Source organism: Chenopodium album, chromosome 7 (assembly GCF_948465745.1).
Source record: "Chenopodium album chromosome 7, dcCheAlbu1.1, whole genome shotgun sequence".
In the NCBI taxonomy this organism is placed as follows: domain Eukaryota; kingdom Viridiplantae; phylum Streptophyta; class Magnoliopsida; order Caryophyllales; family Amaranthaceae; genus Chenopodium; species Chenopodium album.
The window spans coordinates 71,748,480-71,775,114 of NC_137840.1; the positions used below are offsets into that span (position 1 = coordinate 71,748,480).

General features: G+C 34.2%; 2 protein-coding genes across 2 annotated transcripts; one reads left to right on the plus strand and one right to left on the minus strand.

Annotated features, from left to right (window-relative positions):
* Nucleotides 1–3,063: 3,063 nt before the first annotated feature.
* LOC145638376 (DNA replication ATP-dependent helicase/nuclease JHS1-like) lies at nt 3,064–16,653 on the minus strand. Its single transcript, XM_081689343.1, has 34 exons — nt 15,754–16,653; nt 15,184–15,348; nt 14,867–15,100; nt 14,717–14,782; nt 14,352–14,561; nt 14,165–14,215; nt 14,021–14,082; nt 13,329–13,461; nt 13,069–13,179; nt 12,865–12,961; nt 12,638–12,720; nt 12,269–12,334; nt 11,767–11,922; nt 11,601–11,656; nt 11,459–11,516; nt 11,261–11,371; nt 11,113–11,169; nt 9,810–9,944; nt 9,482–9,721; nt 8,697–8,771; nt 8,438–8,559; nt 8,277–8,349; nt 8,094–8,198; nt 7,806–7,973; nt 6,743–6,812; nt 6,511–6,662; nt 5,909–5,986; nt 5,738–5,830; nt 5,496–5,633; nt 5,363–5,402; nt 5,200–5,273; nt 4,918–5,055; nt 4,129–4,248; nt 3,064–3,479 (listed from the first exon to the last, which is right to left on the minus strand). The coding sequence occupies exons 1-34, from the start codon at nt 16,321–16,323 to the stop codon at nt 3,321–3,323; spliced, it is 4,266 nt and encodes a 1,421-aa protein (XP_081545469.1). The 5' UTR covers nt 16,324–16,653; the 3' UTR covers nt 3,064–3,320.
* Nucleotides 16,654–20,787: 4,134 nt separating this feature from the next.
* LOC145638377 (very-long-chain aldehyde decarbonylase CER1-like) lies at nt 20,788–26,592 on the plus strand. Its single transcript, XM_081689344.1, has 10 exons — nt 20,788–20,847; nt 23,116–23,336; nt 23,571–23,803; nt 23,899–24,121; nt 24,346–24,721; nt 24,833–24,940; nt 25,098–25,298; nt 25,395–25,496; nt 25,674–25,847; nt 25,952–26,592. Exons 1-10 carry the CDS (start codon nt 20,788–20,790, stop codon nt 26,117–26,119), a joined length of 1,866 nt encoding a protein of 621 aa, XP_081545470.1. The 3' UTR covers nt 26,120–26,592.
* The last annotated feature ends 43 nt before the right edge of the window (nt 26,593–26,635 follow it).

The following is a 26,635-nucleotide window of genomic DNA, read 5'->3' on the forward strand; positions in this document are numbered from 1 at the left end:
ATAACAATGTATTATAGTAGTAGTTATAGTATAATATGTTGAACTTTCTAAGACGCCCTAGATGAACAGGTGAAACAAAAAATGTTAAGAAAAGAAGAAGTATATATATAAGTAATGAACATCTTTTTAAGATATTTGATTAACCATTAGTAAAAGGAGACTAGAACAAGAATCAAGCACATCTTTACTAATGAGAGTGATGATGATCATGTGATCTCGCTCCGCCAAGCGCATTAAATGTAGAGTAACAAAACGTTACTAAGTACTTAAGGGTTGCCATACACTTCGAGAGTTCAAGCTAAGAGACATAAAAGAATGTTAATCCAAAAAAAAAATTAAAAAAAAAAAATAAAAAAAATAAAATAAAATTGTATGGAGTACTATACCTATTTACAAGTTTGAAGTCATACTAATTTTTTGTGTGGATCAAAGTCGTTCTCCATTAGAATATAAAGTATAATTTGTCAGCATTGGCAAATCATACATACATGATATAGAATTATTACACTATCAATATGACTATAACTCGACTCGTGATGATAGAAAGGATCCGAGTAATTTCTATAAGAAATTCTATCTTAATTAGTGAACCATTTTGATGTAACTTATTATGTGATGGGTAGGGACATGAGGGACTCCTATTTTTAACATTTTCTGCCATAACGTCAACATTTTTTGCTTGGTGCTCAAGGACAACTCTAAAAGTGACAAGCTAATCTTTCAATGACATCCCCTCACTTTCATAGTAGCATGCGATGTATACATCTAGGCCTGTCAATTGCATGTTGGAAAATTGTATCATCAACTTACGTACACTATTTATGTCATTTTCATATGACAATAATATGCCAAAAAAAAAAAAAAAAGTTCATCTTATAAGTTGTGATTAATACTTGTATTATGAATTACCTTTGTGACCAATAGATGAAGTTCAATGGAAACTTCTCAACCTCTAGACTTGTTACCAAAAGGTGTGAGGAGTTGTTATATTGGACCATGTATAGCATTATATTATATAATTAATGACTTTTCATTGATTTTATTTAGAATTGATTTACTGGTAATTGGTAATTTAAGAATGGTTATTACGTTAATAAGAGAGAGTTTAATTTACAAAACTTAGGAATTATATCACAATATATATATGAAGATAGATTGTGCAACTATAAATTGAGTCATAGATGTTTTGGTAATCAGAGATAGATTAATCAATCAATCATTTCAAGCCTTATTCCCATAAAGTGGAAATTTGATATCATGTTATTATATTAGTACCATCAATCAATAACAATCAACAATCGAAATCGACAACAAAGGCACATATGCAAAGACTATAGACTATAGACATTACACGCACTGTTTGTCTATTGTATGTCCATGCATAGTGGTTGGAAGAGGACTTGTCAAGCATGCCTAAGTAAGATACCAAACGGTCCAAAACAGCTCCCACAATGCTTATCGCTTAAAGTCATAAATTGATCGTCTCCAAACAAAAAAAAAAAAAAAATAACACAAAGATTGATCTCAGAAAATACAGCTAACTATGACTCAATCCAACGTTTTTAAGACTAATTTTCAAAATTCCACGTTGATTGGATGAAAGGTGTCAGTCTTAGTCAGCAAGATCAACTATCAAGTCAATTGCTAATCAACTGTTAAGTAAACTTAAGCTAATGGTGTTTTATACTCTATCACTCCCCCTCACATGAAAGGCCCTTTGGGCTTGAAATGTGGATGCAACACAGGCCCACCCATACCTGGTGCGAATTAATTCCACTTTGAAGGAGGGGCGGATAAGATTTGAACTCGTGACCTTTGTGTCACGCTGGCTCCGATACCATGTTAGAAGACCATCTCAGCCAAAAACTTAAACTGATGGTTGAGGCCCAGGAATATGTTTTATACTCTATCATAAACATCTCAAGGCTAATTATATACTCTCTTCATTTCTTCAAAAAACATATGCGAGGTATATTGTATATACATACGAGTACATGAGATATTGTTTGTTACGTCTCATGGAATAGGTAGTTTTTAAACACTATGCAAGAATTTCAACCATTCGGGAGCCCTGCCAACAAGTACTCTGCAGCAATATAATTAGATTAATTGATTAAAGTATTGAATAGTGGTGTTTGATTCTTGTGGTGTTTGATTGATTATAGTAATAATGTAAAAAAAACAAGTAAAAAGGACAAAGACATAAACTTATTTTTTTTGGACAGAATACTAACATAAAATTGGAATAAACCAAAGGCATCAAAATGTAATTCCAAGAGTGGGTAGTAAAAGGGAACTTTGGTTTTCCATATTCCCAAGAAGAATCCACTATCTTACTGCACTCTCTTGGATCTCATCCCATATTATTAAATCAAAGAGGAATGTAATAATGTATAGGTCGGATGAACAAGACATGCTAACTTTGCAGCAATCTTTATGTAAAATCAAATTTAATAGTATGCATAAATCAATGAAGATGACATTTTTAATACAAGTAGGTAAATTGTTCATAGTAGTCCAGGTCTCCAGGATTATAGTCGTGTACATGTGTATTTTCTAATGAGGAATAAATAATTGAAGTTTATGCAATGGTAAAAGATTAATGATGTTCCGTTAAGTTATGTCGTTACTTACTAGAGGTTTAGGCCATGTGTCGTTCCAGCTTTATCAGATACCTTTATAGAGACAAGCTCGAAGTATGACTACATTAAGGATGAGTAACTTGTAAACACAAGTCACTTACTCTGATTGAGCATCACTCAGAACCTCAGAAGTTTACCACTGTTATGTTTGTACATAAAATGTGAGCCATTTGAGTATGGGGGATCTTAAAATGAGGTGAAACACAATGACATTTGAATGATTAGATCTTAAACTAGCAATGTTTAAAAAAGCTACTGTCATTTCTGAAATCTGGCATCTTGATCTTTTGATTTTTGTCACCATGAAGTTTAAGATCCTGAAAAAAAGGATTATGTTGCAGCAGATTTTGTTCTTCCTGTCTTTATGAAGTTTACTTTGGTAAAAATGCAAACGAAGTTTAAAGTAGGAAGTTCATAGCCAAAAAAAAATGCATTTTCTTATATTTCCCTTCCAAAAATTAACAGTTGTGTTTCAACTTGACTGTCATTTCCTAATTACTATACAAATTTTTTTTGTTACAAAACACCGCTCCTCTTCCCAATTCCTTATATGATACAAAATCTGGGACTGGAGGGTCTCTATACAGAATTCCAAAATTCATATAAAAAAATTGGAAATTTCAATAACCTGTCAAAATTGATACATGCATGATTGCGTGTGTGCTTAAATATGTACACTCATCTAATGTGAGAGCATCGCTTCAACTCTGTCTTGGGCTCGAAATCCTTCCTGGTGATACAAAAAATCCCTGACTGTTCCTCAACTTTCTCAATGAGAAGCTTTAGAAGTGGAACTGTTGAAAGAGTTTTGCACGAACCCACCATTATTAGCTTCTTCTGCACAAACACAAACATTGATAATTTCAGGATATGAGTTCTATGAATATGATGGCACATCACGAGCTTGAAGGTAGACAGGGAGGCTGGCATTGCCAAAGGCTTAGGTTTTGAAGTCTGTATGAACCAGAAACCCCTGTATAATGTAGTATAAGCACAAAATTGTGTTGAAATCAGATATTTGACCATGTACTTGAGGTTAAAGTCCAGGTAAGATAAGTTCACCTGCCAAATGCCTACGCAATATCTTTCACTGTTAAGTGTATTTTCTAACATTGTTTACCTGCATATCAGGGTACATTTTAATGTAGTTTAGAGCATTTATGACGGCCTTTGCATCTATCTTGATTCTTTAATGGGCAGTGCTACTCCCTTAGGTTGTATTGGTGTTTTCGATGCAATAGCTAGTCACTTGGATGCCCAAGGAATAAGTTTCGTTATCTTCTACTGATCTCATTATGTCCATTTAAAAACAAACTACTGTTATTCACTCACTTAATGGCAGTACCCTCGTTAGATACTGGTGAACAAAACAAGAGTGATATAAATGTATAATTACCAGATATTCAATGGATGTTTCTCAACAATCTCAGATGAAATCAACAGGTCATACAACAGGATATCAAGGATTAGACCACAGAAGACAAACCTTAGCACGTGTCAAAGCCACGTTGATTCTATGCCAATCATCAAGTAGTGTAGATGAGCAGTTCCTTGGATTTTGAGATGACCGAACAAAGGACAATATTATGCAATCCTTATCTCTTCCCTAACAAACGAATAAGAAAGTATAAGAAATCAAATTTTAATGTGGCTTACTAATAGCTAATCATTAAACTCCTTGATGAAATTGACAAGCCAGAATAATTCAAGAAGCTGCCAATCAACTGATAAAATACATTAAAATAACGGTTAACAGCCTTGCAAGTTTTCATTAAGTATTGTTCATGCAACAAATCTTAGAATGAACAAAAGCACTTTAGTAATAAGTTTTAAAGAAGGCCTAGACTGGAGCAGCAACCCAAGAACACGATAAAGTCCTTTTCTTAAACAGAAATTCATCTATATGATTAAAAGTTCTTATGAACTGCGGACATATAGGAGAAGAACATGCAACTCAAACTTGACTACTTGCGTTAAAGACAGGTGCAAGTTTAAGTGTTGGACTGAGCTATTTTTAAGTATAACTGTGATTTTGGTTCAAATACTTGAGGTTCAATAAAAAATCTGAGTAACAAGGCCTAAGATGAGACTTCTTCAACTTCATAACTATCTATTACACATAATTGATGGCTGTTGCTTCATCTTCTGCTACTTGGCGATGCACATTCAATTATTCTTTGCCCAAACTCAAAAAAAGTAAGCAACTTAAGACAATTGAAGGCATTTCAATAAGTCATAATTATATAGATATCCAAAAGCATATAGGATTTGTAACCTGGTATTTGTCAATTGTGTGGACCTCAACAGCTTCCATATTTAGAACATGACGGATTAGAGTTGCTTGGGAGTTGTAAGGTGTAATGATCCCAATTTCCTCCTTTTCAACTCCACGATTAGTTAATACCTCTGTGATCTATAATAAATACTTGAAAATTAGAAAATTAAGAATCCCTAACTTGCAAAAACGGAAATTTGCCGCTGAAGACAGCCAGACAACTAACAAAATTTTGATTGTTTAACAAATGATTGGGTAGGAAGATACCCTAAAACTCCTTACCTCTGCTACAAGATAAGCTTCAATTGGGTTATTTACAGTCTTCTTATCCTTTGTCTCCAAAGCAGGTAAAATATCTATCAAATGAAAGCTCATTTTGTAAGATATAGGACACATCATCAGTATAAAACTGAAACTAGAATATATATTCAGCAGAGTAGCAGACCTGTGTTAATAAATATTACTGGTTTGTCTGCATCTAAAACCTGTTATTATCAGCAAAAGCCGCAATTGCAGTGAGAATGTTAATGATTAATAATAATATGTAGATAACCCACAAAAATATTACAAATCAATACCTCTTTCAACCATGGGGACATGGGACCTTTATTTGATAACTTAAGCTTTGCATTTTCCACATCTGGAGAACCACAACGCAGTTTTTCGCCATATATAAGGGCATTTGACAGTTTCATGACACCTGCACACATACGATACTATACACGGGAACATGTACAAATTCAGTATTGTTGGTGATACACTGATACGTCAGGAATCTACAGACATGTGAGCACATTTCACTCAAAATTCAAAGATTGACCTGACTTTGCAATGCTGATATTGCTTGAGGATGTCCTTCTGATAGCCTACGAAACAAACTTACTGACATTCCATTTTCTCGAGCCTCTGCACTCTATAAACATTCAAAGTAATTCAGGCCTTCTGACAGGGAAAACTGAAACAGCTGAATTGAGAGTCAAATAGTGCATACCTTCACTAATGGTGGCAACTGATAATGATCCCCAACAAGGACAAACTTGGATGAAAACATCAATGGCCCTAATGATACCTAATATCATAAAAAAGTTAGTGAAAACAGCTTTTGTTCTGCATTACCAGTTTATTTTACTCAAAATGCAACCCAAGGACAGAGATCCTCTTCTTTCCATGATTAAAAATTCCAGAAAACTCTAAGTGGCAATTTATGCATAGAAATGTGCTAATCTACCCTGAGCCTCAGCAAGGCATCAAAAGCAGTTGATTTTACGAATTTTAACCTTCAGTTTCCTATTCCCTACCCCCTTTGGCCCTTTCCCACTAAAGAGGGAAAAAAAAAAAAAAAAAAAAAAAAAAAAAAAAAAAAAAAAAACCTCCCATACTGCCTTCTTCTGCATACTTCATATTAAATATGAAATTTATAATAAAGGTAACATTTGATTTATATTCTCATAAACAGCAGCATAAGTATCATGGTTTAGAGTTTTGGTTCAAAGTAGAATTTATATAACATATTAATAAAAAATACTTAATAAAAATCAATTTAGTCTTCTTTAAGAGCAAGCTATGATACATGGTAAAACCAGCAGCACATACCGGCAAGCTAGTCTGTCCAGCTTCATCGATTATGCAGACATCAAATTTTTTATTTGCAAGCAAGGGACTGGTTATTCCTAAACAGGTAACCGCAACAACTTTGACTCGATCCAGCTTCAATTTGATTTCATCCACACTGTGAATGTCCATGTCTGTCAGAAAATAGATTCAGAAATTATCCTCCTGAAATTGAAGTCATCTTTACAAAATAATTTAGGACTAAAGCAAAAACCTGACAGACAATGCCCTTGAACTTCTTTGTGCACAGCTTCACTTCGCCCAATACGTAAAAAGTCTATTTCCTGATAAATCCACCTTCAGTTAGGGTTAAAAAATAATTTTTAAAAAAATAAAAAATAAACTGCGGAGTATACTAGAAGCATGGCCACATAATGGAGACTTTTTAATATGGAGCTGTACTTCCAGTAATAGCTGATTTTGATTGTACATAAAAGATAAGTGCTTAAGGTGATCATATAACTAGTAAAGACCATATAACTAGTTACATTATGAATATGCTATGTATCAGACAAGACCCAGCAAAAACAAGCAATAAACTGCTGCAGAATTTATAGGAGTTCAAACAGTGTGACTCATGAGATCCCGCATTATACCACAGAAAATATCTTCAGAGACCTTGATGACATCAAAATCCAACCAAAGTTGATAAGCAAGATGTGCAAGAACCAAGCCATTCCTAAACAATTTGAGCTTGGTTCATCTCATATATATTATAGCTGCGTATATAATGACATCTAGCTCGAAATCCATGTGGGTCACCTATATAAAGGTTTTGTGTATGATTTAAAGGATCCTTATACTGGGAAAAGGCTTAAATTCAATCCAACATATGCCAAGCTTAATTTTTGTGGCTCAAACTGTGATCATAACTCAAGACTTAAAAGGACAAAACTTCATATCTGATCCAAAACTCTGCCAAAGTGCCAATATGTAAATTCATAATAACAAGAAATGACGGGGGAAACAAAAAATATCTACAGCTTAAATGGAGTTTTCTCAATAGCTGGACATACATAACAAGGTGAAAACGTGAAATTATCATTAAGTTCAAGACCCAAGGGCAACTCCCTCATTATGATACAGAAGAAATGTGATGCAACCTTTAAAATGGAACATAGTCCAGCTCCCAAATATACACACACACACACACACACACTAGCATAATCCAATATGATTTAGTGAATACACACACAATGCACACAGAAGCACGAAACTGAGGCAAATAATTCCACTCTTTCCCTTCCCTTACAAGATGTAGTTACAACAGAAATAACCTGAGCTTTGAGTTTGATAAGCAAATTATCAACAGCTGAATTAGTGTATGATGTAAGCAAAATAGATGATCCTCTCATCAACAAAGCCTTGACAGCATATACCATAGTGGATGTTTTTCCAGTCCCAGGCATTCCCAGAATAAGAGCGTAATCTTTTGCTGTAAGTATCTGCATAAGAAACTAGGTTAATTACACTTACCAGAGAACACCAACCAGAAGCACATTTAATAGTCCAGTATGCCGGAAAACAAAGAAGGGGGGAGGGGGGGTCATAAAATAAAGTTTTACCTTGATGATTGCTCTGCGTTGATCAGCATTTAAATTTTTCTCAGACCAAATGTAGGATATAGCAGGATCTTGGCTAAGTATAGACCCACTGTCAAATCTAGGAGCCTAGGGACCAGCATTTTAGAATTAAAACATAGAATATCTATATCAAACTGAAAAGCTGTAAATGGAAGTAAGACCTACCTCAAGATCCACAATTAGCTTCCTCAAACGATCACTTTGTGCACTGAACAGAAAAAGCTGTACCAGATTGAACCTTAAGGGAAAAAGAAGCACACATTTAGTGTAATTGTACAACCAGGTTTTTAACACAGCTTAAGAATGCGTCAGCATTTCAGAGTCACCTCATGGTAGCAAAGGATGTAGCAAACTCATCTTTCTCTATCCGCCAGACCTCCTGACAAAGATCCTGTGACATTGAAGATATAGTACTTCTTGGAAGCCGCAAGCGCTTAGAACATGAAACCTAATTTTAAAGTGAAGAAAACAAATGAGTACATTTAACATGGGGCACAATAAGAAACATTTAGACCATGCCTCATAACAAAATAATAATAGAAATTATGAAAAACAGGAGATAAAATATGCAGAGTCAGTCCTTACTGAAACACAAGAGCGACTGATATCTGTGATAATACCACTTGCAACAGCAAGATTGTTGGACTCAGTGCTCAAAATCTGTACAAGGATACAAAGTAATATTAGTTAACAAGCAACTACTGGAGAAATATAAGTGATGATTTGTGTCTAAAAAAGGTCAGACTATGCAAGCTCTGCAGAAAAGGGTAAGAATTCAAACAGGACAGTACTTTCTGTGGTCCTTGACAAATTATCTTCCCTTCTCTTATAAATAGCCAAGCAAAACAAGGTGCAGAGATTAAAATGCAGATCCCACTAATATAAGAAATAACTTGAGATTGAATTATGTAGTCACAGAAGACAAGAATTGTATCATACAGCTAAACAATATACACTTTGCTTGGTATAGGAAGAGCCATTAAACCAGACAAGTGAGGAGAAAAAAAATTCACAGATTGATCAATGGTGAGAAATTTAGCAATCTGGCTTAAACCAGGCTTTAACACATTACTACTTTCAACAGATGCAATGATAAACTTTTCCAGACTCATTTGCTATGGAGTTAAAATGAATTTAACTTATAGTAAGCTAGGTACTCCCTCGGTCCTGTCCCTAAATCTTCAGTACACTTTGGAAATGGAAAATTCTAGGAAATGCATATATTGAATTGTATCAACCCCATGGATATTTTTTATGTGGATGATTCCAGAGCAAGTTCAGCCATATTTTTTAAATATTAACTATGTTTTGGGGCAGCAAAATTTTGTTAATTCTTATCTTTGTGAAATAATACAAATGAAGGGACATACCACACGATCACCACTACGGAGACTGGAATGTAAGTCATTCTCTGCCAAATTAGAATCTTGGTTATCTTTCCTATTAGAAAAGAGATTATCCTTGTGCACAAATCGATAAACAAAGCGTTCATCTTTGGTACATGTTCGTAGATGAAGCTCATCAGAGGCATCAAGAACAATCGAAGACAGGCAGCTAGAGAAGTTTTCACTCTTCGAGTCATATGATCTTCCTCTCTCAAATTTGGGAAGCTGAAAAATATAAAAATCACATAAATTAATTCTGGAATTATAAATAGTGACTCACCAACTAATAATACTATGGATAAGCAACACATACCTGCAACTCTTTAGCTTCTAGGTCAATTAACCGATCCCATTGTTTGAAGAAAACTTTGTGAGTGGTTGTTAAATGATCAGTAAGTGACTCAAAAAGTTCTCCCAACCCACTGCTCTCAGCACTTCCACCATGCACCTAAGGCATCCAGCATTAGAGTTAGCATAGATGTTGCTGACAGGTTTGGATGTTATATCTGCAAAGGTGACTTATTTACTTTGTAAAGCTAAATGAACCAAACATTACCTTCCAAATAAATATATAGACTCCTATAATCAGACTAAATTCTAGAGGCAATGAGACAAAAATCCAAACATTACATTGGGTTCCATCTAGCATATCTAATCTCTTAGCGACTCAGATTCTTTGCTTGGCCTTGTTTTTACTCAGATTACCCAAACGAGTACCAGATACTTTGACATGATTCTGACCTTAAGAAACTTTGATATAAGTTACAAACTAAAGAAGGATAATGTTCCAACACCTGTATACCATACAAAAGATACATACTTGTACCATGGTCCATATAAAAGATATAGCCCCAGGAAAAATAAATAAATAAATAAATCAACAAGTGGATAATGAAAGCAGTGATACACTAATTTATACTTCGTAGATAACAAGGATTGACAGAGAGAAAAGAATTGTGCAGAAAGTATATGTAACCCTGGATACATGGTTTACATACTTTACTATTATAACTCTACAAGTTCTGAAAAATGAGATCATTGTGATATTGCTTCATATATGTATGTTCAACATTTTAATAATGTCAATAGCATCAAATGTATGCACAATAAGTGACTTGATCTTAGTGTCTGACAAGAGTATCTTACAAGAAAGACAGCAAGGAGTAAATAAATGCTAATTAGACAAGGTTTTCCTGATTCAGAATAGCTTGGCTTCAAAGATACTAAATCTGTATCTAATGTCAATAGTCAAAACCTGCATGTGAAATGACTAAAAATAAAAGGCATTGAAAACATAATCACCATATAGTAATTTCTACTCAGATTGGAAGAAAGAACGTGAAACAGCTCTATGTTGAGCAAAATCAAAACTCGATCATCAGGAGCTAAGAGGTCACAATCGTATCTAAACACCCAAGTGAACAAAGTATTGACCACAGAAAACTAAATACTCAAAAAATTTGTCCATAAGTAATATCTGAGAACACTCCACTCCAGTATGTATATTTAACACACAAAAATAATTTCCGGAGGTTTAAGTGAAGAAATGATGAAGTCATCAAATACAATTGATTAAGGAATTAATTGTCTACAGGCTGAAAAGGTCAGAAATTTACCTTGTGATAGATGGAACAAGCATTGAGGTGGCGACAATTTCTACACATGTTTGGACTCTACAAGATTAAAATTCAAAGTAATGGATTACCAAATTAAGGAAAGTCAAATGAACTAGCAAAGTTCTTTCCACAGTAGTAGCTGCAATACCTGGAGCATTGGTGGCAGTTGTTGCACCTTCGAAGCCTTAATGATGCTATGTGCTAGTTCATTGCGACGCATGATTAGTCCAATCAAGTCTGATCTCCGAACATTGGCTCCCTTTGCAAAATTTAAAGCATTTGCAAATTAGATTGTAAATACTACGTATAGAATTTATATTTACTGAAAGAAATTTCCAAAGCTTACCAATGTCTGATCAGTCGACAGGTAATATAGAAGACCAGAATCAATCTTCTGCATATATCTTACAAATACAGGATATATCAGCATATTTATTCTCACGTACCAAAACTCTTTTTAAACAAATAAAGAAAAGCAAAATACCCACCTCTCGGACAAGAGAAGAGTGTATAGAATTAGCTGTGCAGAGTGTTCTGTCAGGGACTGTAAAAAATCATTCAGCCAAGAAAAAAATAAATAAATAAAGGAAATACATTTTGATTGAAATTAGTTTTAAATCTCCAAGAATTATAATTCGTCAGAAGGTAACTTGCCTGGCCACTAGTTGCTTTACCAGTTTTAAACTCCAGGGGTATTATCTTTTCATTAGTTTTTCTGGGATTTGAGAGAATTTGTACTCGGAGGGAAGCATCAATCACTCCTTTCAAGCCATATTTTGGTGCCCATGCCATTTCCTCAATATCAACTACCTGCTCACAAAATATTAAGTTTCTAAAGTAAGGATCAATATACAGCATGTATCATATCAGGTGCATTGTAAATCTGCAAATATCAGAACTCGAGCATCAAGATTATAAAAAAGAAAAAAATAATAATAACTGCAATGGCGCATGTTCCATAGTTGATTCAACAGTTGTAAAGAAAATAAACACCTGCCAGTCTGCCACAAACTGATCAAGCAATTTTGACAACATATTCTACTGACGACAGCTTAAAAAATAAATTTACCCAGGTTTCATAACTACACAGGTTGCAGAGAAGATGTAAAGTAGAAAACTGATGAAACAGTGAGAACATTCAACAAAGATGTCTTACATCACATATGATCATCCTTATCGGTCCATCATTGGGTCCAAAATCAACTGCAGGTGCACCGGATATCTGCAACACAGCAACAATTTTAAAACTAGATCAGGGATTTTCTGCCAAACACCAAAACAGATATTCAAATAAACATGGACCATACAAGGTCTGAGCACAGTGGCAAGATGAAAACAACTCCAGATTTTTTTTTCAGCACGAGCTCATTACACATGGAGAACCCTATATATTCCGAAAGCAGCTGATGCATTTTGAGATAGCATTACAAAAAAGGATTTCTGACTACAGTTTACAGATTAGGAACTTCCCCAAGAGTTAAAGAGCTAACAATTCAATATTCTTAGTGATGGGGGAATGCTCAACCTGTGAATCTCTAAAGAGTGCTATCCAATTGCATATCCTTGGAATTGCATCATTTAAGGTTTCGCGCATATCTTTTTCATGTACTGCAAGTCCACCCAATAGATTGTATTATTAAGTATGAGCAAAAGCTATGAAATATACTCTTCAAGATGTTCAAAATGAAGAAAAATATGGTCAATGCTTTGAAAAAAGAGTAGGGAGGGACCTCAAAATTTTAAAGATCTCACCTCCACATGCATACAAGCCTTCGATATTCTTTTGAAGAACAATCTTTGCAAATTCCTGAAGCGATTCTATTGTGGGACTCTCCATCAGAAGCCCAGCCTAAAAATTGCAGAGTTTCCTTGAATCACAAGTGCATAAAGAACCTACTCCTAAATTTTGCTTAGTATAGAAAGACTAAACACAGAAACTGATATTAGGAGCAAGACCTGAAAGATTTGATGCAGCAAGGTGCCAGTTAATGCTGCAGTTGAAGATTCACCACATTTTAACCTCTCATCCAAAACTGCTCGCCTAGGACAGCTGAAACTACCCGCAACCTAAAAGAAAGTCAGTTACTTTACAGCTAATATAAAATCCTTTTCAAAGAATATATTGAATAAATATAAAGCTTGAGACTACTATTCAAACCAAAGAGAAGTTTGGCCCAAGATAATGCATGGGTTTGAAATAAAAAGAAGAAAATTACCCGAGTTCCTGAAAGTAGTAGATTTGGATGAATTACGAGAAGATTATTGTCATGATTTACGTTGCAATTCCCCTGGTTATCAAATTCTCCAACAACTCTTATGGAGTCTCCAGGCTCAATCACACTGTAGAACCTGCATAAGTAACAACAAAATAACATCTAACTATTTTAGGCACAATACTTGCATTTTTTTCCATCTTATAGGATCAAGAATTCAACTATTTAACTATATATCATCATCGAATCGCTAATGGCCACATACAGTAGCTCTGTGCTGACTTGGATAAGTGCAAAGGATATCAATTATAGAGTGATCAGTACATTGGAGACAAAAGGAAATTCAAGTCACAAACAATCACACAATATCAGCAACTGATACACGGCTTTGAATCTTCAGATGGACATATATAAGTCAACCTTTGTCAACTACAAATGTCAACTTATAGCAGAGAAATAAATTGATCAATAAAAATTCAGAAGAACATAAGTAAGAATATCAGTTGGCACTAACATATGTATAAATAATAAACTACAAAGAAAGGTGGAATCAGATTTTAATTACATACAACTTAATGGCAAGTATCAACTCGTCACTTCGTCAGGCATCAGACAGATACAAACATGATTAAAAATAAGGCAAGCGACTAAATGTCTGCAGAGTTGTAACCCAAAGGCGAAAATTATTTGCTTACCAGTCATCCCACAGATTTACACATTGTTCTTCCCCACTTCGCTCATTAAGCACACGAAGAACCTAAAGAAAGAACATTGATTGTGATGTATTACAGTTTGATATTTAGTAGAAAACATAAAAGCATATTAAATCATGAAAATACCTTCAGTGAACACTGAGCTCCTTCTGACGTAGTAGCACGTTTCTCATTGACCTACCAAAAACAAACAATGCAAAAGACCAACTAAATTCTCAAACAATGGCTTTAATGGAAACAACAAAGATAGGGGAAGGGTGAAGAAATGCAGTTCCCTTAATACTTAATAGAGCACTTGATGTTAGACTCATACCTCTAAAACAAGAAAATATGGATCAGAAGTTTGCAAATTAGCCTCCTCTTGTGCTTTTATTGCCACTTTATTCACAGTAAAATTATCCTTTGCAGGTCTCTCATCACTAATTTTATTGCAAACACCGGAAGCTTGTACTTGGTGTTCAACCAAAACTGACCCTTCAACTGAAATTGCATTCTCTACTTGATCTAGAAGTTCAAGAAGGGCCTGAAAAAAGCCATGTATAGATAATCCTGAGTTTGTCTAACTATACTTTTCAATAAATTATGCAAATTTCTCCAAGACCACGTGCATTTCTACATCAGATAAAAAAAAAAAGAACCATAATTTTAGGCACAATAGATATACTTCAAGAAAATCACCTTTTTGTGATGCCTTAGTCCCGCCCATTCTCTTAAACTGTCTTTATTTGCAGCATTTTCATTTGGCTGCGCTAGAAATATGAACCATCATAAAGATAGTCTCATGAAAAACATTCAGGGTAAACATAAATGCCATGGAAAGCTTGTTACCTTATCATGTCGATATGACAAGGAAGGCGGAGTTCTAAAAGGGCTCTGAGAACAAATAGCATCTGAATTATTCAAATCTGCCGCATTGCCATGTTGGCCATTCATGTTTGTAGCATGACCATTACTTGCCTTGTTACACACAGTAACATTTGATACAGAGGTTGATTTTCCAAGTGTCTCACTTCTAGGCATGACATGTTCTTCATAAACCTTTCCCTCCTTAGAGTGCCGATTCTGAAATTTCCAACTTTAAATGCATTGACTAATGTTTAAAAAATGGATGAGAGGGTGTTAACTATTAAAATCAATATTCTTACATCATTATCAGACAATTGCTGGAAGGAGCAAGAATTGAGCCTTGAAGCCTCAGCTAAAGCTTTCACCACATCAGGAGCAAGCTTAGAAATGGCTTGAAGGCGCTCATTCACAGGGGAAATCTTCCATGTTACCTCCTCCCTATCATCCTGACTTTGCTTTATTAACTACAACATCAATACACCACCCCATATCAATTGAATTCTAGAATCTACAACTTTTCATAGGACTCTCAACAACAAAAAAATTACAACTTCCGTTCCAAAAGTACATTTTATTCAAGGTACCACCGCCATACTAAGGAGTGCTTAGTTGTTACTACAATGGTAATTTGGTATACAAAGAGAAAATTCTGGCAATCCCCTCACGAAAATCATTTCGACTTGATCATGATTCTTTGCTTCAAGTTGCAAATCATTGAAGCTAATTAAGTAGGAGAGGAACACCAGCATGTCTAAGGGCATTTTGACAAACAAAACTAGATAATTTACAACAACATTACAATTATCAGACATCAAATTATGAAGTAACCTCAAATTAGTATGCTGCAATAATTAACAAATGAAAATTACCATTCCAGGAGAAAACTTGAAACGTTTTCTGGGCATTGACTTTGCAACTTCCGGGGAAACCTCGAAAACATCATCCGAATTAGTCAAATCCACCAACAAATGTTCAGGCGGAGTATTATCAGATCCCGATTTCGACCCATTTTTAGGGTTTTGATCATCAACAGAAGACAACCCCGCATTCTTAGAAACCCTAATTTTCTTAGAAACTTCATTTCCACCCCTTTTCAATTCCAACCCATTTCTAGGGTTTTGATCAGAAGCAGCTAAACCCACTTCCTTTACATCCTTCTGAACCTTAATTTGCTGTACAACCCCATTTTTACTTCCCCCAATTGAACCCGAATTCGACCGATTTCCAATCTTCGATCCATTGGGTTGTTCCGAAATCCGGAAATTAGAACTGGGTTTAGGATTTTGAGGGGATTCAGTAGATTTATTCTTACTAGGGTTTTGAGAAAGACGGCCAAAAAAGTGCTGGATACCATACTTAGCAGGCTGAGAGTTAGTGTTTTGAGTGGTTTTTTTGGATGCTGAAGAAGATGAAGCGTTTGATTTCTTCCTTGGTGGCATGCTTCTATGTTTCTCTCTCTAAAAACCTCTGTTTCTCTCTCTAAGGTCGTCTATGGCGGTCAGAAGAACTCAACAGTGAATACCAGTTTAGCTACTGAGGAGAGAGAAAATGGTTTGCGCGGGATGCTTGGTGTTTATTTACTGTTTTGATTTTTCCGTTTTCCCGCTTCTTTTTTTTTTTTTTTTTTTCTTTTTTTGCAGTGATACATTGAAGACGATTGACTGATTGAGCAATGAGGATTATGAAAAAACCTAGGTCGTAATTGTCATTCTCTCCAAGCTCCTTTAGTAAGGAGTTATTGATTGTTTTTAAAAATTATTTCATGTAATGTTATAGAGTGATGGATAGCTCAAGTGGTTAGAGCTTCCCTCCCGATTCTTGGAGATCTTGGGATATATTAACTTGTCAAGTATATGGTGATAGAAATTACTAATTAAAAGTTGAGAAAATTTTATTAGAGTACACCTTTTACATATTGATTATTTCTATTTTTTATTGACTGGTACTCCGTATCTTGTTTGGATTCCAATCATTAATCATTGCTTTTAGCTTTTGATTATCTTGTGCAAAGCACGTATGAGTACCATTGTTAAAAGGCACGTTTTTCACCTTTTCTTCTTTCCAATTACCATTTCCATGATCGGCTGATCTCACCACCATTCTATTACCAGGCCACTCAATCACCATCCTAACATTATGCATAAAATCAAATTTGATTTTTAAGACTAAGTTTAATTTCAATTTCCTTATATAAACAATGAGTGAGGTGGAATCAAGGAAAAAGGAGAGGGGGTGTAGGTCTATATGTTAGGTCGAGTGAGGAGAAATAATAAGGAAGATTGCGAAAGAAGCAGTGTAGGACTCTAGGTAGTTAAGGGAGTAAAAGCAATAGAGGACAATGCAAGAGGGTTATGGTTGACGATGTAATGGTTCACTTTAAATTAGGAAGGAGGGCGAAGATTGAAGAGGGGGTCATGAGCAAAGAGATAAGAAATTTAAGTGGGTGGTGGCGGGAGTAGTGGTTGCGACTTGTGGTTAAATGGTGGATCCGAGGGTTTGGTATGGTGGTAATCAAAAGTTAATTTAACTGGAAATATAAAAAGTTATTTGGAATTAGGATTTTAATTTGGATTGGAGAATTGTCATGAAGTATATTAATCAAGAATATAAAAACTTGTTACTATGTAGATGTTTAGACTTTTACACTACAAGAAAAATCTCTTTTCATAACGATTATTTCGTAGCGATTGTATATTCGCTACAATATGCAAATGTGTTTGTGAAATAACTAAGGATATCGTATCATTTTTACAATCGCCATGGTTTTCCCATATAAAATCGATACAGAAAACATAATAATACATATCCACAATTTTTTTACACATTTATATAATTTTGAGAAATCGTATCATTTACAATCGCCACTTAATCCTAAAAATTGATACGAAAAGCCTTTTCAACACTAAATATATAAAAATTGTTTGACAAATAATACATAAAATATGTCATAGCTTATTGGTGAAACATTTAATATATGAGTTTGAGGTTGCATGTTCGAATCTTGTAAAGATCATACGCATGTTTTTTTTGTAAAGAAAATGAGTTAAACATTTATAGCGATTGTAATCGCTACAATAATCACCACGATTGGATGGAGTTTTTCGTATCGATTATTAAGGCCAACCCCAGCGATATTGAAAACCATTATTAAAGGCTAAGGCAACGGGGGATATTGTATCGAATGACCATTCGTTGGGAAAACTTTTTGTTGCAATTACAATTGATACTAAAGGTTAAAATAATCGCTACGAAAAGGTTATTTTCTTGTAGTGTTAATCCAAAGCAATTAGCATTTACACATATTGATTATTGAGTAATAAAGATGACAACTTCCTTTTTCTTCCTTTTCATGTGAGATTGACAAATATTTTCACATAATAAAACTCCATTATTGAAGACTATATAATTAAGACAAGAATATTATATTATAATAGAAACATTAAATAAAGTCCCTAAATAAAAAAGAAATATAAATAAAGACCACAAATAATACTCCCTCCGTCCCAAAAAGAACGACCCATTTGGCCAAAACTTTGTCGGGCGTCCCCCAGTTGCTCTTCTTGAGAAACAAGAAGTGTTTCTCTAGTGGCAGTTGTGTAATATTTGTGCTTTGGGAATTGTAAACAAATATTATTCTCTGTTGGCTGTAATAAACACTGAAGTTGCTGATGTGGGCATTGGGAAGACGGATTTAACTCGTAGCAAAAACTTTCGTCAGTTCTGTTTTTCCAACAACACCACGATCGGCAGCCTAACAATACAATTATGCTATTCTTCTTCTTCCTCCGTTTCTCAAATCAAGCTCCATTAATGGAGCTCGAACTTTCATCTTCACCCATCCCCCACCACACCGCCATTTTCGATGGCAAAGCCGCCGAATTAAACGAAAAACCTAATATAAAGGGGAGAAAAAAAAAAGGCAAGATCAACCCTGAAGGGTAAGGGTGTCATCTTCCTCCATTGAAGTAGCCTTTGAGCTTTTGAAACTCCATTGAAGAGAAGGATGAAAGTTGAGAGAAGGGGGTAACTACGGGAACAGTGACATAACGTTTTCAAGGATATTGGTTTCTTCCGTCAAATTATTGAGTTAACACCTGTCTATTCTAGAGTTTGCAAATAGTCGGTCATACCTTACCTGCTCATGGGAAATTCCCAATTCACCCTCATGAGAAACACTTCTTGTTTCTCAAGAAGAGCAACTTGGGTTTTCCCAACTTTGTCCCAAAAAGAATGACCCATTTGCATTAAAACACCACCAATTTGCAACAATATTTGTGCAAAATTAGCTTCCCCATATAAAAATTTGATTTTCCATGTTATTTTATTACTTTCTCTCTCTATTTTTTTACAAACCCCATGTAAATCTTTCCAATATACTTTTACTTCTTTTTACTTAACTTCCTTAATACCCGCGTAATCAACCCAAATGGGTCGTTCTTTTTGGGACGGAGGGAGTACTTATTAACCTACCAATTCAAGTAACTGCCTTATTTTTGTCATTTATATACCTTTTTTTATTCCATAATACTCTAATCCGTTGATATATTTACGTATATACTCACAACTCATCAACACAATGCCGTTGCAAATCCAAATTAAATTCAAATTCATTCCATATGGAATAGATAAAATATCTTACATTCTAGCAATGCAATTTTATTCCCCTTTTTTCATGCAAGAATTTAAACCCTAATTAATAGGACCATTTAAGATTTAATGGCTGAACTACCTTTTTTTGTTGCTGATGTTTGTCACATTATACTACACATAAAAATGGTGCCGTTGTGAATCTTGTGATGCCTAATGTCATACATTCCGAATTATTTGTTATTTTTACATGGCGCAACTAATTAATCACTTCAAATCAGTTAAACATTTATATTTCTAGTTCTTAATTAAGATAATTTTTTTTATATATAATTAAAACTTCTAAAATCCCTTATGGTTGGGGATTATATAAGACGAGATCGATGTGATACATATACATACAACTGTGGTACATACATATTTTTAAAACTTCTACCACTATATTATACTTACTTTTCTTTAATTAAACATCTAAACCTCCTAGTGTTTTTATAGTGAAATAATGATGAATCCTTGATTATAGCCTTATATTTTTCGACGGTGAGAGTACTAGAGTAAAATATAAAAATATCATGACAACCTGTGTATCACCGTAGAGGTATGATCGAGTTTTTAGAGTGTGTACGCTTTAAATATTTAATCCTTTGCAACTAGGTTAATGATTTTATATTATTTCTAAAAAGCATACACGTACTTCGAAAAAAATAACTTTTTGCATATACGTGTGGGCTTATCTTTCACAACATTCATCATATTATAATTAGTCGGTCAGTTTAGGGTCAGGTCATCATCATCACATACCTCATAACATGTCCTAGTAATATCATTGCTTCCAAATTCCATACTCCCATCAAATATCAAATTGTACAAAAGTCAATTAAGAGGGTTGTATGAGTCTAGTCACAAGTACATGGGTTGTTGAGAAGAATTAATTGGCCTGAAAATAGAATTTGTTTAATTATCTGAATTTAGGTAAAAAAACTCCACCTTAGCAGGTTGCAATTCCTAGCTAGTTCATCAAAACCATGCACATATTTGGTGTTGCCCATTGAATGTGCTGAAGATGACGGGTAAGTGAATCCGTGTACCTCTACCCAATGAATAACCGACACGTCGAAATTCTAACAGTTGAGTACGTTTTAACTTTTAAACATATATTGTGTATGATTATTATTACACATATAGTTTAATAAGTTTTGTTTATATATATATATATGTTGTCTAACTGTGCATAAATATAGACGCAATTTGTGGTATTTGAGGACGGGTTTGTTGTGCTATTTTGTTACAAAAAAAGTTGTAAGCTAAGCGAAAGAATGGCGTCTACTCCTGGTATTCTAACACATTGGCCATGGGAGCCTCTTGGAAACTTTAAGGTTCTTCTATCCTTCTCTCTTAGCTTCTCTTTCGCCATTTTTCGATCTATGATATGATGCATGGATCTTTAGCTTGCTTTGTATGTTAGTTATAATATAAGTGCGTTGCTATGGTATGTAGTTCATGTATAGTAAGCATATATGTTTGGTGTAAAAGAAAGTACGCGTTCCTTTTTAGCTAGCTAGCTAGGGCTCTTGACTACGATCTGCCTCGAGTCCTCGACTGACCCTTTCTCATTTGATAGTTCGATCAACTTTAAATCTTCTGTTGTTAGGGACTAGGGTTAGTGCTAAATACTCACCTAATTGAGCCTTAATTAGTTTGATAGTACTATTGTATTGCATGGATTTGCATGAGTATCAATAATACGTCTTTTGATCTTTGAATAATACTTTTTTGTAAAATTTTGTTGGATAATTTACCACCTTAGCTTGTTTGTTGTAATTAAGGTGGTGAAGCCGTGAAGTAGATCAATAAAAATGGCCATCTCTTTTGTGCGTGTTTTTTTATTTTTTTTATTTATTATTATTATTATTATTTTTAATTAAAAAAAAAAAAAAAAGATCATTTTTTTCGTTGGAATTTATTCATCGTATGCATGTGATAATTTTATTTTCAAATTAAAAGTTGATAAGTTAGAAACTAATTAATATTAGATGTATAAGTAGTAATTGTTGTGGAGTAATTGTTGTACATGAAGCTAAAATCAACCTACTCTTGGATTTAGGATTTCTTCTATCTCATCACAATTTTAGCTTGATTTTTTTTAATTACTTGATTAAAATAATTTATGCAAAGTTCAATTTTTCCATGTAATTTGGCTTAGAGAAACTCCAAAACTGTCAACCTCAGGCGCAGCATGATCGATTTATCGATGATCATTACAATTTTATGCCTTCTTACTTTGATAAAAGCTGTAATAATCCTTGCTTAGTTGCTTAATTACATTATTAATTAGGTCACTCCATATTATATACTGAGTAATATGTACTGTGAAGGAAATAACTAACAATGGACATGTAATTGTACAAATATGAAATGGACGTGATTTTCTTCTATATTAACCTTTGTATTAGTTCCCATCACATGAAATGGAGTAATGGACATATAATTATCGATAATTAAATCAGAAATTCAACCCATTTCTCTCTTCACTACGTTCTTATTCATTTGATTTACTCTTATCAACTCACAAATTAATCTAATTAATTTAGCTTCCTTAAGCAAAATAAGATAGGTTTTTTTTTTAGGAATTTATTTTTAAAAATAAAGATCGATTTGCAGTTTTGATTGGTCGAAAGGAAGGGTGTTGTACCACATAGCTTGTACAATTGTTGTAGGTGATTTTTTATTTGCGTAAATGAGGATTAATATTGGCCCTTTAATATTTTCAGAGCCAACGAACAGTTACAGTGCATGTGCATAGTATGACCAATACAACATGAATAACAAGCCTAATTAATAAAGGAAATTAATTACTAGTTCTAAAAATGGAAATGTTAGCATAGTCTAACTTAGGTCATCTGCATATGCTGCAGGACTAAATTCGGATGTATTAATTCCCATTAAAGATGTTTCAAACTGACTCGTACTTTCTATAAATACACAATTATACTCCGTACTTCATATACTAATAAAAAAATGAAAAATAAAAGAAATTAGATCGAGTGGTATATGAGTAGTCAAGTATTGGCAATTTGGCATAATTGATTTCTTCACAACCAATAATTCAACTTGGTAAACTAGTAATAATAGATCATATATAGGTCAAGTTATTATACTATTTTGGTGAATACAGTTGCTAGTAATTTTTAAACACCGAAATTTCTATTTTTTTTTTAAAAATACAAATTGCGTTAAAGGCACACCCACTCAATATTTTGATTGCTTATGTTGCATATCATGTGTAGAATAAATGCGTTTGTTGTTTCTTTATCAAAGTAACATGTTAACTACGTAATACATAAGTAGAAATAAAAAAAATCGCAAAAAATTACATGTGAGACATGTAAATTATTGATGTAACATATTAATATTAAATGTGACATGCAAAAAATTAAATTACCCGTGAGACATGTAAATTATTGATGTAACATGTTAATATTAATGTGACATGCAAAAAATTACTCGTGAGACATGTAAATTATTGATGTAACATGTTAATATTAATGTGACATAAATTTTCAGTTTTAGATTGTGTGTTACACTAATTAATAAGTTAATAACAACTAATTTGTTCATTTTTTTTTAATGTTGTTTGGGTGCAGTATGTTTTAGTAGCACCATTTGCAGTCCACAGCTTATACTTGTTTGCTGTTGGAGCTGAGGATTGGAATCTTACCTATCTATTGACATTCCCATTTATGCTATGGAGGATGATTCACAACCAACTATGGATCAGTTATTCTCGGTATCGAACCGCCAAAGGCAACAACCTCATTGTTGATAGGAGTATCGATTTTGAGCAAGTTGATCGGGAAAGAAATTGGTATATACACATCCTAACCCTTGTCAATTAATTTTGTCTTCGTGTCTAATTATTAGCTAGTATGCAACAAATATATTCTACTAGCACATTTTGAAGAAATTAAAATACTAGTAGCACATTTTGAAGAAATTAAAATACTAGCTAGTATTTTAATTTCTTCAAAATGTGCTAGTAGAATATGTAAGGGCTTGTTCGTTATGATTTTAAAATAACGTGGATATTCTATATATGTAGGGATGATCAGATACTGCTTATGGGTATCTTATTCTATGCCGTCCATTGGGGAGTAGACGTTGTAGCTAAGATCCCCTTCTGGAGAGCCGATGGATTGCTATTGACATTCCTGATTCACATTGGTCCTGTGGAGTTTCTCTACTACTGGTTCCATCGCGCTCTTCACCATCACTACCTCTACTCGCGTTACCACTCTCATCACCATTCTTCTATTGTGACCGAGCCAATAACTTGTAAGTCGTCACTACTTGGAGCATGTACTAGTACATATTTGTGACATTTTTTGTTTTTTTCATTTTTTGTGTTCATTGATGATTGTTGTGTGCAGCGGTGATTCATCCATTTGGTGAGCATATTGTATACTTCATTCTGTTTGCCATACCAATGGTAATAACTGCTCTAATTACTCGAACGGGCTCTATAGTTTCCGTGTCCATCTATGTCACATACATTGACTTGATGAACAACATGGGTCACTGTAATTTCGAGGTCATTCCTAAATGGGCGTTCACCGTATTTCCTCCACTCAAGTATCTCATGTACACTCCTTCGTAAGTCGATCTTCCTCGACTCTAATACTAATACTAATAATAATTATAAGAATTCAGTACGCCTTATACATTTTTCATTTTAGTTGTCACATTACTAGTTTAAATTGCACTATTAATGTGACAAGTTAACAATTATTTACGTGTCATATTTTTTTTTATCAACGGCCTCACTTTTTTTTTATTGATTGCATCATTTTGATCATAGTTTTTTCCTGTAATTACAGGTTTCATTCTCTGCATCACACTCAATTTAGGACAAATTACTCACTCTTCATGCCATTCTATGACTACATCTATGGAACTATGGACAAGTCGACGGATACTCTGTACGAAACTTCTCTTAAGAAGCCAGAGGATGTGCCAGAAGCTGTTCATCTTACTCATCTCACAACACCAGAATCAGTCTACCAACTTAGGCTAGGATTTGCTGGTCTTGCCTCGAACCCCCTAACATCCAAATGGTATCTATGGCTCATGTGGCCTGTTACATTATGGTCCATGATATCGACATGGATATATGATCGTACATTCATCATCGAAAGAAATACCTTTAAGAAGATCAAGGCACAATCATGGGTTGTACCTCGATACAGGATACATGTAAGTAGTTTTATGCATACATAAAAATAAATTGTTAGGCCTAACAAAGTTATCATTTTTTGTTAAATAAAGAAAAAAAGGCTGAAATTGGTTGCATTTGTTGGGATGTAGTATCGATTACAATGGCAGCGAGAGGCTATTAACAAGTTGATCGAAGAAGCCATACTCGAGGCAGAGGAAAAAGGGATCAAAGTAATGAGCTTAGGACTTTTGAATCAGGCAAGTTAACTTATGATGATTCTTTTATCTTCTGTTATGTTAAACCAATGTGTATACTTTTTCTGTATTATAAAAATATTCCTTTGTTGCAATTAATATTTAACGCAGGAAGTATATATACAGCTAAGTACTTGTCTTTTGATCACTGTTATTTCAGGGGGAGCATTTCAATAGAAACGGCGAAATCTACTTGGAAAGGCACCCTAAGCTCAAAGTGAAAGTGATAGATGGTAGTAGTTTAGCTGTCGCGGTTGTGCTTAATAGTATCCCAGTGGGAACTTCTCGAGTTCTGTTTAGAGGTCGCCTCTCAAAGGTTGCTTATTCAATTGTCTCCGCGCTTTGTCACAAGGGCATCCAGGTGACTACATACACTGATCTTACATGATAAATTCCAGTGCAAATCAGCAAATGTATCATATTATTGTATAACCTATGCTTTTCATTTCATACTCAGGTTACTACCATAAAAAAGACTGAATATGAAAAACTTAAAAAGTCTCTGACTACTGAAGATAGCAATAATCTAGCCCTTTCAGAAAAAGGCTACAATCAGAAGGTAGTTACTTTAGCTTATTCAGTAGCATATTAGATTGATATAGCGAAAACAACAACTTCTAAAGATAAATTAGCTAGCCAATTGACATGGTTAAAAGCTATTGTAATGGGCTTAAGGGGTTGAATTCTGTTTTTTCTTATTAAAGGACAAAGGGAGTAATTTTTCTGTTGAATGTAGGTATGGTTAGTAGAAGAAGATTTGACAGAAATCGAGCAGTCTAAGGCGTCGAAGGGAACTATAATAATTCCCTTCTCTCAATTCCCTCCCAAGAAAACAAGGAAAGACTGCTTCTATCTCAATACACCATCATTAGTTGCTCCTAAGTCTTTTGGAAACTTGCATGCTTGTGAGGTTTGTACAATATTTCCAAATCTCCTTTAATTGAATTTGACATATTAATTGAAGTCCATTTACTCAAATTTAATTAGTCCATATATATTTACTTGTGTAAGCAGAATTGGCTGCCAAGAAGGGTGATTAGCGCATGGCGTGTGGCCGGGATAGTACATGCCCTAGAAGGATGGAATGTACATGAATGTGGTGATAGGGTCTTCGACGTTGACAAAATATGGGAAGCTTCCCTTCAACATGGATTTCGCCCTTCCGGCTTGATCCCTGCTTAGTTGGTTTAGTTGTGATGAAATGCTACTAGTGTTTTATGCATATGAATTTTTATTAAGATGAACAAGCTCAGGAGGTCCATTTCCTATTTTCCTGTCTTTCAGAACTTGTCAAGGTTTGATATGTATTTATGTTGTGAGTTGTGATGAATTTTAATTAAGATCTTTGCTAGGGTAATTTAATTTCTCTATGGTTGATTGTAGTAAGTAGTAATTAAGACGGATTTATGTTCCATAGTTGTGTTGGTGATGTGTGTAATCAACTTGGAAAATCGTCTATTTGTAAGGCTCTATTTGGTTGGACGAAAAATGTGTTTTTTTTAGAGAATAAAATTATTTATGATTAATTTTTTGTTTTGTTTTGTTTGTTTTGACGTTGAATTTAGATGTACAAAACCAACGTTCCAATCTGATATTGGTATATCATGGAACACGTGTTTTATTTAGAATAGAATGCAATTCATGATTAATTGTTTTGAAATTTAGACAAAACAAAACGAAAAACATGGACATGGAGGG